This window comes from Dromiciops gliroides, chromosome 3, assembly GCF_019393635.1.
Source record: "Dromiciops gliroides isolate mDroGli1 chromosome 3, mDroGli1.pri, whole genome shotgun sequence".
Classification (NCBI taxonomy): domain Eukaryota; kingdom Metazoa; phylum Chordata; class Mammalia; order Microbiotheria; family Microbiotheriidae; genus Dromiciops; species Dromiciops gliroides.
Window position 1 is genome coordinate 608,485,849 of NC_057863.1, and position 15,781 is coordinate 608,501,629.

Consider the following 15,781-nt stretch of genomic DNA (forward strand, 5'->3'; position numbering starts at 1 on the left):
CCAAGCTCTGTCCTGACCAAGAAAGAAGAGGTGAACAGCCTTGTTTTCATGGCCCCTTCTCTGGAGAGAGCTCCAGGAACAGAAGCAAGGTCTTTGAGGGTCTGTTTTTATAGACCCCACTGCCATTAATGGGAAAGGTGGGAATCATATGGGCTCTAAGGGCCCTTCCTTACCACATATACCCCGACAAGAAGACAAAGGGCAAACGTGCTTTTAAATTTAGAAATTTATTCTGTTTAATCCACAAGCTTTATATAGCTTTATTTAAAAAACAAAACAAAAAGACAAAAAAACCAACAAAAAACAAAATAAAATAAAACGGTGAAAACATGACAATATTCAAAATTGAGACCCTTCCACTTTTCAAAAGCCAGAGCTCTGAAAGTTCAGTCTGCCAACTGGAAGAACCCTAACAAGACAAGAATTATGAACGGGGCGATGATGGCATTTCACAAACAGAATTTTATGTAACTGAAGGAACCTTTCTGGGGCATAACTGTCCTTACAAGCAATGGGGGGGTGGGGCAGGGTGGGAACAAGACAGGAAAAAATGAAATTCCAGTGTTCCAAATCAACTAGTTACATCAGTATAAGCCCACAGTGTCCTGGCGAACAGCGTTCCGTTTCTGGACCGTCTTAAGAGCTCTAATCTTGATTCACGTCAGCAGAGACGACAGCAACAGGAAAGAGTGTGGCGTTAAAAATGCTCGCGTCGACTTCTGATGAACAGTGGTCTCTCTTCTGGGCAGCTTCAAGGTCAAAGCCTCATAACTTAAGTGGGGGCCAAGAATTGAACAAGAACTTAAAAGTTAATCTCTGTGTACGGCCAGGGCTGAGAGAGGCTTTAAAGGAACCAGATGGTTGTCAGCCGTACTTAAACCCCTTTAAAAAAATTTTTCCCCTTAAAAATGTCTCACTCTAAATGAAGTTATGTTGGCTGTCAATGAATGTCACTAGTACACTGTGGACACCTTTTGTAATGTAAATCCATGCCCTTTTTTACATGGTGAACCTCAACCTAGCAATTATGACAACAAATGTTATAGCCTAAAGCTCAAACACATTTTAGCAATTGTGAAATGGAATCTGAGTACAAACCCAATCAAATGTACATCATAACAAACGGTCCCTTCTAGGACTGAGGGGACACTTGCGCCTTTCTCATCGACCTCAGCGCCTTTTCCCGAAGGTGTTTCTCTAGGTCATCCAGGTTGTCTTCAGCTTCACTTTCAGTCTCCTGCAGAGAGAAGGGCCACACTTTACTTTTCTAGCTGCTGATATGCACCAAGAAGAAACACTGGCAGCTCTGGAGGTTTAGCAAGCCCCTCCGGCATATCCCTCGCTGCCCCCCCCACAATGGGTGGAGGACCTGTGGCAAGGGACTGGGCCTCAGGCCCTAATTCCCATCCAAAGCCAAGTTCCTTATTCCAGGCAACAAATACTGAAATCCAGCTTCATTTCAGCTGAAGCTAAGTGGAAGAATACAGTGTCAAAGAGGAGAATAAAACATACATGCTGCTTTATTCCTCTTAGAAGTATTCACACTTGTATAGACTACAGCGGAGGCAACGCCCTTCAACACAACTTAGATAATCAAATCCCAGTAAAGGAAGGTCCTGAGTGGATCTGAATCACATAGGGAACATGTGAATACTGCATTAACTATGGGAATGTGTGTGTTCTGTTACTGACTTTTGCTATCCAACTTAAGGCAGACAACAAGCTTTCCTGCAGCTTGGCTTTCCTAACAGTGGGCAAAGAGGGGTCTTTGCATTGTGTACCAAGACAACACCAACTGAAGTATGGCTTTGGAAATTCAGGTCCACTATATATATATATTTTTTTAGTGAGGCAATTGGGGGTTAAGTGACTTGCCCAGGGTCACACAGCTAGTAAGTGTCAAGTGTCTGAGGCCAGATTTGAACTCAGGTCCTCCTGACTCCAGGGCTGGTGCTCTATCCATTGTGCCACCTAGCTGTCCCTCCACTCACTATTCAACTTGGATATTGGCTACAATACCTAACCATTCACCAAGTGTCTTTAGGAAGCAGACTATACTTTCAAAACTAAGCTCTTTCACATATTACTACCAGATTAGACTCTTAGAAGAGGGATGCCAAATTTTTTTTTTTTAAAAAGCAGCAGTTTGCTGGTGACAATCACATTTTCCTCTTATCACTATCTGCTGAACTGTCACCAGATTAGTCTAAGGTTTCTTCTAGCTCTCCTGTGCTTGGGGTCAGAGGATCCATTACTTCACCCACCATCTACAAATCCTGGTGCCCCTGAAAGGGAATGAGACCCAATGACACCAAGTGATCGGAAGAGCAGAAGCCCTTAACCTATGTGGAGAACAGATGGGGGGTGGGATGAGGGGGAAAAGTAATTTTCTAAGTGGAGGGTTAGCAGAGAAGCTGGAAGTTCTAGCCATGGTGCCCACGTTACCTTTTTGGGCTCTGCCTCTGCTTCGGGCTCTTCCTGGGCTGACGTGGTGGTGGATGCCACAGTAGCAGCAGCGGCGGCAGCTGCCTTCTCCTTCTTATGTTTTTTGTGTTTTTTGTGCTTCTTGTCCTTTTTGTGTTTCTTGTCCTTCTTTTTCTTCTTTTTCTTCCCACCACCCTCCTGGTCTGAATTCTGTAAAATCATGAAAAAAGCAATTGCACCCACTAAGCTCAGTAGCCTCACCAGCAAGCAGGACAGAGGCTGAAAACACAGTCCCCATCTCAAAGGTAAGTCCTGACAGGAAGGTCCAAGGGAGACCACTGTCTACATAATAATAATGAATAAAAACCCAAAACTGGTTTTGGGGGAAAAACCAGGCCCAGGGAGAAATCTGAAACAATTTCATTAAAAATACTTGGTTCATGAGTTCATAGGGCTTGGAGCTCAGAGACTTTGAGGCCCACAGATGAAGTGGGCCTGCCCACAGCCAGAGGCAGAATTTGGTGTTCTTTTCACTCTACTTGGAGGATTATGCCTCAGCTATACATCGCTAACTGCCTGCATTTGTATTTACATCTGGCTCCTCTACCTTGCCCTTCCTTGAATGGCCTCTTCACCTTCTGTGTTCTTCCTTTTACCCTCCAGAGCAATCTGCCCAAAACTCTGGACTTGACCCTTTACATCTACACTGGTAATTTCTTCCATTCCCATGGCTTCTACCATTACCCATGTGGCCAACTTGCAAATGAAAGCATTGCCAGCCTTGATTTATCTAAGTCCCAGCAGGCCTACATTTCCAACCGTCTATGGAACTGTCTGGAAGGTACTTCAAAACCAACTTGTATCTAAAACTGAACTTATCTTTTGTCCCCCACCAATGAAAGCACCTCCCCTTCCGGAACCCCCATCTCTGTTTAAACTTTCTTTCAAAGCTTTATTTTTCATTACAATGCTCTACATGTTTCTATGAAAATGTGTACAAAAACCTTTCCAAACCAACATATATAAAAGAAGCATAAAGAATCAACCATTTCCCTAGTATCTGCCCTTTAAAGAGTATTTTTGGTTGGCTCCTCCAACAATCTTATCCCATGTTTTGTAAAAACAAAACCTCACAAGATGCAATAAAGAATAAAAATGAATGGAGTTTTATTACTTAAAAAACTAATCCACACGTGCAAAATTTGGGCACACAGGTACAAAACTTCTCTCATAGGGAGATGAAGAAATAAAATCCATAACTGACTAAATCCAATGATTTGGTTTTGAAGTGCAATTTTATTCAGCAGACTATTATTTAACCTGCAACGAAGGATCTTCTGAGATAATATTCTACAATGCTATTAACACCGCTCTTTATTTTATTGTCTCATCTAGTGTAAAATACACCATTACTATTAATAAAAAAATGAGAGTGTCCCCCCCATTATAGGAAGCACTAATTAAGGGAACACAGTGCTATTAGATTATTTCCTTTTCCTGTCTCTATAGCATATACATGACTCAAACATCTAATTACAGGGCTGTAACCAAAACCACTCTGATTAGCAAAATGTCTTGAAAGACACTAAGAATTTCGTTTCTGAAAAACTGAAGGTTTAGGACAAATATCGACAGAATCTGCCTATGGAACAATAAAACCTATTAATCTGTAGTCTAGGTCCTGAAATGCTTTCAACAAAATGATAAAGCATTCTAGAAACCCTTCTCTGTGAAACTGAAGAGTAAAAATGTTTTAAAAGATTGAATAAGAAAAATGGAGTAATGACATTTCCCAATCACATAATCTTTCTGACTATTCTTACTGTATTGGGGGGGAGGGGTGTCTAGACCTGTGATTAGTACAAGTGACACCCTGAGAGCCCCCCCCCCCAGATTAGCTGGCTCAGAGAAGAGGCAGAGTCTGGCCCTCCAGCCTCTCCACTTTAGGTTCAATTTCTATGCATTCTATCTTTTCTCTTCCCTGCAGCCCTTTCCCACTTGTCCGTCCTTCACTTCCCTAGTCACCCAGCCTTGCAACCTCCTTGATATTTATCTGCCATCTCCATTCACAGTAACCTGTTGTGAAATTTCCTGTGTGGCCTAAGGAACAACTGACTCGGTGACCCCGTTTCCCAACAGCGGTCTTGCTCTCCCAGCTGTCTAGTAGCTAAGGATAGTCCTGTACCTATGATTTCATTGATACAGGTCTCTTACAAAGTGGCTATATTCCATATCCTAGCCAATCTGAAATTACCACCCCTACCTCAGGCACAACCTTCACCAGCTTAAAGGAATCTAATCTCTTCCTCAAATTTTTCATTCTCTCTTGTGCATCTATCACAGCTATGTGCGTGCCTGCCTTTCTACTCCTTCATTTGTGTCCCTAATACCAAGCACAATGCCTTGCACAAAGTCTTATCATTCTTCTAACATCATGGATGATATCTGACTTGTTCTCCCACCCCCTTGCACCAAGCACTATGCATAACAGACACTTAGTAAATTAACTACTGGTAAATGATCCAGAGAGAAAGAGAGCGAGCCTCCTACCCTGGCAGGTGATGGGCTTGGCGTTGGGCTCTTAGCCTTCTTGACAGGTGCTGCTGGCGACCAGTTTGTGGATGGTGACTGAGACTGGGTGGGGGATGGAGGTGCTTGGTGTTTTTTAGCTGCTGGCTCAGGAGATCTGGAGGCAGACCTGGAGGACGAGACCCTTCTTACAGATTGGGGACTTGGTGAGGCAGCCCTGAAAACAGAGAAAAAATTGAATCCCTCAAATTCCTTAGTGGCATATTCATGTTGCCAATTCACATTAAGTATCCTAATTAAATTTCACTGCCTGATTTGATTCCCCAGTGAGTGGGAAAACAAAGGTTAAAAAAATCTTATAACTCTATATGTATACAACTTACCAGTCTCTTAAACTGTTCCTTCATATTACATACACCAGGCCACTTTTACCATAGTACAAAGTCCCACAAGACGCAGGAAAGTAGTAATATGACCACCTCTGAGGGGGCAAAGACAATGCCAATCACTTGGAGTCCAAAAAAAAGCTTATACCCCCAGGTGGAATGGTGCTACAGCAATCAGCTCAGTATCTTACTCAAACCTTGCATCTGGTCACAAAAGCTTCCTCAATCAAGTTAAGGGTAACATCATTCACATCTCTAAATTCCTCCTTGGGGATGGAGAAAAGCAAATTCAAAGAACTTTATTATTTAGAAATAATAAGTCAGGAGTGATATGCTCTTCTATCCCAGACTGCTTTTCAATTAAGGGGAACAAGGCAGGATCCCCACAGTCAAGATTTCGGAAGGATTCCATTACCATTTTACTAAGGAGCATGAAATAAATCCCTAACAATATGACAAAGACATATCTTCCTGAAGACTAAAAAGAGCCTGTGAAAACCCCATTTAGTTTGCTTCAGATGGTTTGTATCTCTATTGTTTTATGACAGGCTTAGAAAGCCCTTTCACACTTCAACAAGGCCCTGAGTTCAGCAGTACTAGAAGGAAGATGGGAAAAAATGCCCTTTCTTCTTTCAATGAGGTAGACTATTTCAAAACAGCAATGACGGTGAAGGTTCAGACGCTGAATCTTTCTGTTCATCACTGGACTGGGTTGGTCCTTCCATCCCAAACATGGTCCAGTATTCACAGACGAGGCCACTCTCGAGCCTGTGGGCTGTGGGCCTCTAAACTTCGATAAGGCACCCAAGAAGGAACTCAACATACCAAATGTGCTCACGACAAACCCAAAGGATCATATGCTTTAAAGCTAGAAGGGATTCTCAGAGACCAAATCCAAAGCCCTCCTTTTCTAGATATGGAAGTGGATGCCCAGGCTGCCCATGGTCCCAAGGGCACAGACAGAGATCTGGGATTCATCTCTGGCCCTTTGGATTCTGAGGTCTGCATCCTTTTCACGCCACCACGTCGCGTCCCTGTAGTGTAATATGGCATTCTAGACTTCGACATGGAGCTAGAGGGGAGAAATAGGAGCACCTCATACAACTGGCCAAAGGCAGAACTTTCCAAAGAATGAATAACTTTCTAACCAAAAAAACAGAATGGGTGGCCCTGTATTCAAGCAAAGACTAGACACATACTTATCAAGGGTGCTGTAGACGGTGTGGATGGAAGGGACATTGAAAGACATTTGCATTTCAGGATGGGGCAAAACATATCCTCTATAATAAAATGTGTTGACAAATGAATAGAATGAAAAAGCCACCAATTCTAAAAGCACCCACTTTTTTGCTTTTCTGGGTTCCGGGGTTCTGGAGACTCTCCTGATAGGCCTAGTGCTTGGTGATGGGGACTGCCTTCTTTGGGGTGAAGATGAAGCTCCTCTTCGGAGTGGGGGAGGACTTGCAGAGGTATGAGGAACTCGAGGCCGTGGTGAAGGTGAATGCCGTTTGTTTGGTAGAGGAGACCGGGTTTCTCGGGTGGATCGGCTGGGGGGGGACCCTTTCCTATGCTTAGATGATAAGGAAGGGGAACGTCTCTTTGTAACAGGGGAACTTCTTGGCTTCGGAGGTGGCGAATGGGAGACCCGTCGCTTTGGGGGAGGTGAAGGCGATGCCCTTCGTTTGGGAGGTGGTGGTGGGGAAGCCGTTCTTCTCTTAGGAGGCGGGGAAGGAGAGTATCTTCTCTGTATTGGAGGAGAGTATCTTCTTGGAGAAGGTGAGCGTCGACGTGGGGGAGGAGAAGGAGTCCTAGAACAAACAGACACTAGGATGAAGAAGAAAACTATAGCAGGCAAACCAACCACAAAGGAAAACTAGGTGGAAGACGTGTATACAGTTAGCCTGTAGCTACTATAGGAGGGATTCTCTCAAGGGGTCATCTTTGGACTTCAAAATTTTCACACTAGCCAAGAAGTATCTGAGGATTCATTTTCTAGAAAAATTCGGACTTAGCCAGAATGGTGGGCTCCAGTTAGCTCAATTAACAGAGGTTTCAAATTTTCATAAAAATTTGGTAGGATGAGAGAGCTAGAAATTTCCTTTGAAGTCTCAACTGGCCCTTGATTTGGAGTTAAGGAAACTAAGCACACTCAACACAAACTAGAATGAACACCACAATCTTTTTACCATGATTCAGAAGGAACTTTGGAATCTTGGAACCTACTTTTTAGGAATGATTAGTAAGATGCTATTCCTATTATATAGGAATTGTAAGATATAAAAGATGTAGAATATTAAGTTTAACATCAGTGATTACCTTAGAGGTAAAAGGAGCCTTAGGGATCATCTTATTGAACCCCTGTCACCAGAAACAGAGGGGAGGCCCTCCAAAAAGGGCCCTGCCTAATGATAACACATCTGGTCAATGGCAAAGCCAAAACTAGAACAAGTTCCTGATATTGGGGATCACATCCCCAATATACAAGTGAAATGAAGACACCCTCCCCCTGCCCATTCTTAGGACTTTCTAGTTGGATAAACAGTTCTCAAGATGCTTTTCTCTTTTATCTCCTTGGATGCAACCTCATCCTGAAACAAATATTTAAAGTACTATAAAAGGATTGTAGTCAATATAAAATTCAGGTTCAAGCCCCTATACATCTCCAGTCTGTCAGAAGTCTCACTGCCTTTAGTCATTCATGTCATGTGTTAGCAACAGATCTGTGCTTTCCTGTCACTTACGCCCAAGCAAAAGCCATTCCCCCCCACCCCTCCCTCAAGCCCCTAAGAGGTACCTGCGTCGTGGTGGTGGCGGAGGTGGTGTGGGAGACCGCCGCCGTCGGGGTGGAGGGGCAGGAGAAGGGGAACGCCGTCGTCTGGCAGGTGGTGGTGATGGACTTCTTCTCCGCCTACTACTAAACCAAAAGAAAGGGCACTATTAACTTTGGCTTCTATAGGTGCTAGAGTCCAACACAATAACAATCTCCCAAGTAATACAGAAGTCAGAAATCAGGAAAAGCATCATGTTGCACCAGAGTGCCAGGAGTCATTAATGAGCTAAACAACTGTCATGGTTTTGGGGCTTCATCATCTTTACCTAGTGAGGGAAGGGAATCAGACTCAATGAGTTATCAGGGTTTATTTAATTTCTAAATTTCAATGAAGCAACACATGAAAGAGGCACCAGGGGCTTGAAAGCTATGGTCTGAATATCGCTATGCTAGGTAGGGCCTCTCTTTTGAGCCTGTCATGCCATGGTTCAAGAGGTAGGTAGGTAGGTTGGGGGTGTGTGCATGCAAGTGTCTTAAAAAAGGATCATGACTAACTTCACAATGGGAACCATTCTAAGCACAAATGACTGTGTCTCAAATACTGTTTGGGGAGGTTAAGAAGACTAAGTGAACCTGGAAGTCTTACAGATGTCATCACTTGTCTTTCCCTTCTCAAACAGCACAAACACACCACTCACTATCCTCAGTCAGACATCTATTTATTTGCAAGCCTTTAAATGAGCTCCATCATATAAATGAAAGGAGAGTATTACTGAGACAACTACAATTTGAAGACTACATCATGCTTTACACCAGTCTGGGGAGAGGGGGCTGTTAATGCTTCAACTCAATTTGCAAAAGACCACTTGATTCTGAGTCAGAAAGACCATGGTAAAACCCAGCATCCTCACTTATTAAACAGTTGTGATCTTAAGTCATAATCTCTCCATTTCATCACCTCCAAAATGCCTACTACCAGCCTGACAAGGTAGTAGAGCAGCAAATCAAATAATATCAGTGTTCTGTAAACCTAAAAATGTCTTGTTTTGTATTGGATCCAAGATTTCATGAATATAAGGGAACTTTAAGAAAATTCCCAATAGAAATAATATCTGGAACTTTTAGTCTTAAGAAAACTGCTTGGGACAGAGAAGTTAAGTGATCAGGTTCCTAATATGTATGACATGTAAAAAAGAAGTATGATTTGAACTCAGGTCATTCTGGCTTTGATGTACATACATTTATTAGCAAGCTATCCAATTATTTTCTAACTACAAAAGGAGTTAAAACAGTGCTCTTCAGGGGTCATGTTTCTCAGATGGCCAGCATTCTGCTTTTACTAGATACTATTACATGGGGATTTGTTTCAACACTCCAGTGCCTTTATTCTGAATAGAAAGCACTGAAGTTTTAGGATTTAGGAGATATGAAAGGGAAAGCAAAACAAACAACACTTTACAAGGACCTCTGATCCAGCAGAGGGAGATGCAATGATTGGAGGCTCTGCTTCTTGGATGGGACAAACTAAGAACGAGGAGAACTGTAAATCTCAGGATGACAAGAATCTCAATGTAGAGGCAAGGACTTGGTTCACTCAGGGATTAGGACAAAGATCCTACTTGTTTAATTTTGTTCCAGACACCCCAAAGTGCTCTGAGGGGGATGAGAATTTCTGAGAGATATATAAGTGTAAAAACAGAATTTGCTATCTTAAATGTGAAGTCAGATTAAAATTGAACATGTAAACAAACTACGCACTTTCTGAAATCAAATGAAAAGTACAAAATAACCCGAAGAACACATGACCTGGTGGTCCACAAGAGTTGAGAATTTGGACAGGTCTGTGCATGGAGAGGACAATGTCCTGGCAATCACTCAAAAGAGGCGTCAAAGCCGCCACCTCTGTGCCCAGCCCTATAGGATATGATAAGAAAGCCCAGGCAACTTTGTGTGAATTAATCAAAGTCATATTAGGTAAATAAACAACCAAAAGACCCTAAGAACTCAGACTGAAATAATGAGGAAAAGGAAAAAAATAGATTGGAAGCAGTGAGTTCTGGGTTCAAATCCCAGCTGCTGCTACTACTCATTACCATGTGACCTTGGAGAAGTCACTAAGTCTTGGAAACTCAGTTTCTTCATCTGGAAAACAAGGGGGATACATACACTTTAAGGTCTTTGATAATTCTAAAATCCTCATCTTGATGATCACTAAAGCTAACCTGTACAGTTATTCTCTAGCTTCAAAGGGGAGCTGGCTTGCTCTTTTAATAATGCCAGATAGTGATAGCTTGGTCCAAAGTGTGATGAGCTGGGAGAAAGCTGGTCATTTATTTTTCAGCTTTTGTGTAAGTATTCACTGTTTCCATAGTGTTTTCAACCTCTACTATCTTTTTATACCTCACATCTACTTTAACCTCTACTATCTACTTACATCTAATATTTCCTCTAATAAAGAAAATAAATTTTAAGACCGCAGTACAGTGCTGTCTTTTCACTTGGAATTTCAAAAGGTTCTTTTTCTGACCTCAAAATACTAGGTAGGCTTAAACGGCAAAATTCTGAGTAATTTTCAATGACATTTAATTTAGACTAGGACAACCTTTTACTGGGGAAGAGAACACCATCAAACAAATCCATCTGAACAATGTGAGCTGAAGTGAGGAGGGATGGTAATCGAAATGTGATTTGGCTTCAGAAGTAGATCCTACATTCACACTTAGTACTGTCAAACATAGACTGCAAGTTGGGTATCTCAGAAGAGGTGGGTCACAGTCACAGAATGCGCTGTATTACAGCTGGGATTCCACAAAAAAGGCCAGAATTGTGGATCAATTCTGGTGAAATGAAGTCAAACATCTTTAGACCCAGATTGTATCTTTGAACAGTTCTGTTTTTTCCAAACGAAGTCTTGACTGAGCCAGTGCATGGCTACCAGGAGTGTATTCATGCCATCACTGGTTGAGCCTATGGTGCCCCAGACTCATGTTTTTGGATAAGACCAAACACTTCCAGATATCCCCACTGAAACGGCCAGTTTACTTATTCATAAGTGAATTGTGCTTATGGCACAGAGGATTCCAAACAGAATTAGCCAGAGCACCTTCAGCACTTGAAAATGCTAATAAGCAACTTTTGTCCGATTAGAAGTAGGTCCAGTTAAATTCTTTTTTTTTGTGGGGCAATGGGGATTAAGTGACTTGCCCAGGGTCACACAGCTAGTAAGTGTCAAGTGCCTGAGGCTGGATTTGAACTCAGGTACTCCTGAATCCAGGGCCAGTGCTTTATCCACCTGCCCCCCCCTCCCCCGGTTAAATTCTAAACAGGTTTTGAGTTTTGACATCTTGACATTTTTGTTTATTTTCACATAAAAATGCTGAATCATGTTTTTCAGGATTAGTTGTTTTCCCCCCCATATAAATCTAAAAGTTGGCTGAGTTAATGAGTCCAAGGAAGTACTTAGACTTAGTAAGTGGATATTATTATTAGATTTTAAATGTTCATTATCATAAACATTTAAAGGATTTTATTTATATCTAAGATATGTTTAATTATAAACACAAACTATTCTATGTTTAGTGAAGTGTTTTTGAAGAGACCGACCACAAAGGTTTGTGTGTATAGAGATATGCATTATACACACACATTTATTATAGAGCATGAAGAAATTAAGTTGTCACATAAGACAAAATCTTATGATGTCACAACTAGCCATTACCCATCAGTTTAAAATTATTTTCCTTCTGGGGCCTCCTTTCCCTAGAGAAGAATTGTGGTATATGGGAAAGAAAATTGAATTAGCAGTAGGAAAAAAAATCTAGGTTTTGGTCTTAACTCTGCCACTAATTTGCAGTGTGGACCTTGTACTAGTAATTGGGCCTCTGGGGGCAGCTAGATTCAGGAGGACCCGAGTTCAAATTCAGCTTCAGATACCTGACACTTGCTAGCTGTGTGACACTGGGCAAGTCACTTAACCCTCACTGCCCAACAAAAACTAGTAATTGGGCCTCAGTTTCCTTACTGGTATACTGAGGGTTCGACTAGATGATATTGCAATCAAGATCCTGCCCAGCTCCAATGTTTTGTCTTCAAAAATAAAAATTAAAACCCCCTTTTTACAGAGCAGCTGTAAATATATACACTTGATATAAGATCGTAAACATTATCCAAAACTAAGGTAACAAACCAAAGACAGGGTTCAAATACAGCTGAGTCAGCACCTGGTGTTAGTTTTCTTGACCCTTAAATGGGCTTCTGAGACAATCAAGGAGCACCTCCATATTGTCACCCACCCTGATTCAGACTGTAGAAAAGTCACCTGGAAGGGAGGTAACTAAATCACTAAAGCTTTGATACTTAACCCTAATTTACAAAGTAATTTCTAACCAACCTTTTAATCATTGGCGATTGCCATCTCTTTCCCATCTGCATCCTGAGAGCAGTGGAGAAAAACAAATGTCAACAACTTGATTTACCAGACATTTACAGTGATGCAATCAATACATGACACCGAAGGAAACAAAACTGAAACCCACTAAATAGAATTGTTTGGGCTAAACTCCAACTTCCTTATAGTCATGCACACATGATAAAACATGCATAAATAATTTAATTTCATGCCACACATTAACAATTATCAAACTAAAGCTAAACCCCAAGGCAGGATCAAGTAAAGATTCCCTGCAAGAAGCACTAACTAAGCAACATCATCCTTTGAGAAGGGCTCAGTCTAAAAAGTAAATCTTCACTGTCACTTATAGTAGCAGTACTAAGGCTTAGTAAAGAAAGTTACCGAGGAGAGGACTCTTTCTGGCGTTTCCTTGGCGATGGGGATGCGCTCCGGGAGGCTGAATGTCGCCGCCGCCTTCCCACTTCTCCATTTTTCACGTTTGATCTCTTGGGTCGCTCGTCTTCTGAGGAGGAGGAGGAGCCAGAGTCTACAATCACACAATTGGCCATGGAAAATTGAGTTAACATTTTACGCTCCTGTGCGATGGCTGACTGTAGCCAGGCTGGCAACTGACTCTTATCCAGACCCAGCAGATGAGTGTGCTTTTTTAAATACACTTCCCACCTTCTCTTGAAAGCAAGGTGACGGTGTGGACCAACTGCTAGAATTACACCCATCAGCACAATAAACCATCTTAAACCCCTAGTGTGGACATCCCCTTAGAAATCTGTAGATGATCAAGAAATGCTCACTGATTTTGAAACCAAATACAAAAGCGGGAAACACATATTTCAATAGCACCATCTATGTAGAAGAAATAGCCACAATTTATCTGGAAACTTACTGTTCAAACAAGCAACTACAAATCTAAACACATCTCAAGTTATTTTTGCTTTTGGGCATTCTATTGTAATATTCTGATTCTTGAAGCAAATCTGTTTGGGAAAAGGGGGAATGGAATTATATCAGTACATGAACAAACTGTCATCTAAGATCATCTAAAACTGATAAATCAGAATCTGTCTTTAAAATTGTTACCCCTGTACTACGTTTGTTCTCAAACTACATTATTCCCACCCGTAGGCTCAGTAAACCCATGTTATTTTTTATAAATTATAGCCTGAAGCCATACCAAGTTCGGGTTTTCTTAGTTTCCTTTGTATATGCTAAATTCCTTAATTAAAAAGGGGGGGGGGGCCACCAGGGCCAGCTGCATCTAGGTGGTGCAGTGGATAAAGCACAGGCCTTGGATTCAGGAGGACCTGAGTTCAAATCTGACCTCAGACACTTGACTAGCTCTGTGACTCTGGGCAGGTCACTTAACCCTTATTGCCCCAAAACAAAGCAAAACAAAACAAAAGACCCTTTCCCACATCACAGAAACACAAAACAATTACAAGAGACTCCCAATAGAAAAAAATAATCACAAAAATCTACATTAACATTTAAACAAGTATTTGGCATTTTAATTGTTTAAAGGGATAGCCTATAACCCTTTACAGATAGTCATCTGAACACGTGTAACTATGAATTTGAGGGCTAAAAAACATCTTTTTTTGATTTTCCCAAAGCATAGCAGTGCTATGAACAGAACAGGTATTTTAAAATACCTAATTGGAAAACATCACTGAAAATTTCTAAAAAGTTATCTTTTGAGGACGACAGACTTCCAACAGCTCTAATGTCTGCAAGGTTCGTTTTATAACTGGTATGGGAAGTGAGTAATTTAGGGACCTACCCTAAATCTAAAGCATGCCATGAGTTAAGAATAAAATTGAATTTAGAAATCAGATTTTTCATTTTAGATCAACACAACTGAACAAACATGCTACCCAATATATAAGCAGTCCCAGCCAAATGTCATCTCTTAAAGGCCCAGTAGAGTAAAGGCACTGTTCTGGACCTGAAAATACCAAGATGAATGATGAGGACCAGAGTCTATGCTGAAAGAACTGCTCTGAGGGAGATGGCTTTTTAATTCAATCTCTTCAGGAACCCTCCCTTCCTAACCCAGTTAAGAGAAACCCCAGTGTCTATACCAGAAGAAGACTGCTGGTTCTGTCTCCGGTACTGCCGCCTCTGTTGCACGGAATCAGCTGCTGCCATTTTGCCACCTTTATCTTCTTCTGAAAGATACGTGTGTTTAGGAAGTATTTATCCTTAAGAGACACAAAAAAATCTATTTGTCTAAGAGGGCTGGATGGATGGCTTTCCCTCTTGGGGGTAAGATGAGCCAGGACCTTTTTTGGAGATGATGTAAAATTTCATATCCTCATTAAACAGAACTTAGTTATGAACATCATCCATAGCTCCTCACATCTCTCTCTAGGGCTTCATGTTTATCAAGTACCTTACATCCAGTTTCTCACTTGACAATTTCAATAACTCCAGCCTAGAGGCTAATGTCATTATGATCCCCACTTTACAAACTCTGGCTCGGAGGTGAAATGACTCATTCAGTTCACACAGACCCGGGGATAGCAGGCTTCCTCTTTCCTCCTACACTCCTATGACCCACTGCTGAGGATCACTATCACTCCTATAAAGGGATCTCAACCACTCAGAGCAAAATTAATACAATGTTAACAAAACTTACCCGATTCAGACAACTCTACTTTCCGAGGTTTTGGTGCTGGTGAAGGTGACTCCCTTTTCTCGGTACCTTTATGTTTTGTTGCTAGAGAAGAGAGGAAACAAAGCAAAAGTGTTCCAATGAAAAGGTGCTGAACAGCACTAGGATCCCAATGAAATCACATTAGAGGTGACCTAGAAGCTACACATACAGGACAGTGTGAGGAAAGCACAGAATTTCACTCAGAACATCAGTCAGTTCAGCAGCATGCATCATTACGTGTCTCCAGTAAATTAATGAGAAGTGTAAACTTCTTAGTGGCCTTAAAGGGTTTAGGGGTACAACTAAGAGGCTATGGAAGTTCTCCCTAAAAACAGAAATGAACACTGAAGTGTCTATCTGGTGAAAAGCCTATAAAGGGTCTTCAGTACTCTAAGTCTTAGTACTTCTAGTACTAACAGTTTTCTCTATGGACTGACTAGAGGCTAAGGGAAGCTGGCCACACTTAATAGTAATAGTTAAGGGAGGTAGCTAGGTGGCACAGTGGATAAAGTACCCTGGGCAAGTTACTTGACCCTCACTGCCCCCCTCCCTCAAAGTAATAGTCAAATGAGAAAGGAAACCATCTTCCCATTATAATGAATATGGGA

At 41.6% G+C, this 15,781-nt stretch overlaps 1 protein-coding gene across 17 annotated transcripts in view; it reads right to left on the minus strand.

Moving 5' to 3' along the window:
- Window positions 1–217: 217 nt before the first annotated feature.
- Window positions 218–15,781, minus strand: part of SRRM1 (serine and arginine repetitive matrix 1) — a 36,885-nt gene continuing 21,321 nt past the window's right edge. For 4 of the 17 annotated variants that reach the window (XM_043992327.1, XM_043992324.1, XM_043992339.1 and 1 more), the window contains 9 exons: window positions 15,156–15,236; window positions 14,599–14,685; window positions 12,902–13,046; window positions 12,500–12,541; window positions 8,134–8,253; window positions 6,683–7,147; window positions 4,975–5,170; window positions 2,446–2,634; window positions 218–1,237 (listed from right to left, as the gene is read on the minus strand). In XM_043992327.1, the coding sequence (XP_043848262.1) occupies window positions 1,133–1,237; window positions 2,446–2,634; window positions 4,975–5,170; window positions 6,683–7,147; window positions 8,134–8,253; window positions 12,500–12,541; window positions 12,902–13,046; window positions 14,599–14,685; window positions 15,156–15,236 (1,430 nt within the window). In that variant the 3' untranslated portion in view covers window positions 218–1,132. The remainder of the gene's footprint in view (window positions 1,238–2,445; window positions 2,635–4,974; window positions 5,171–6,682; window positions 7,148–8,133; window positions 8,254–12,499; window positions 12,542–12,901; window positions 13,047–14,598; window positions 14,686–15,155; window positions 15,237–15,781) is intronic. The other 13 variants (XM_043992329.1, XM_043992325.1, XM_043992336.1 and 10 more) reach the window with 10 other exon arrangements.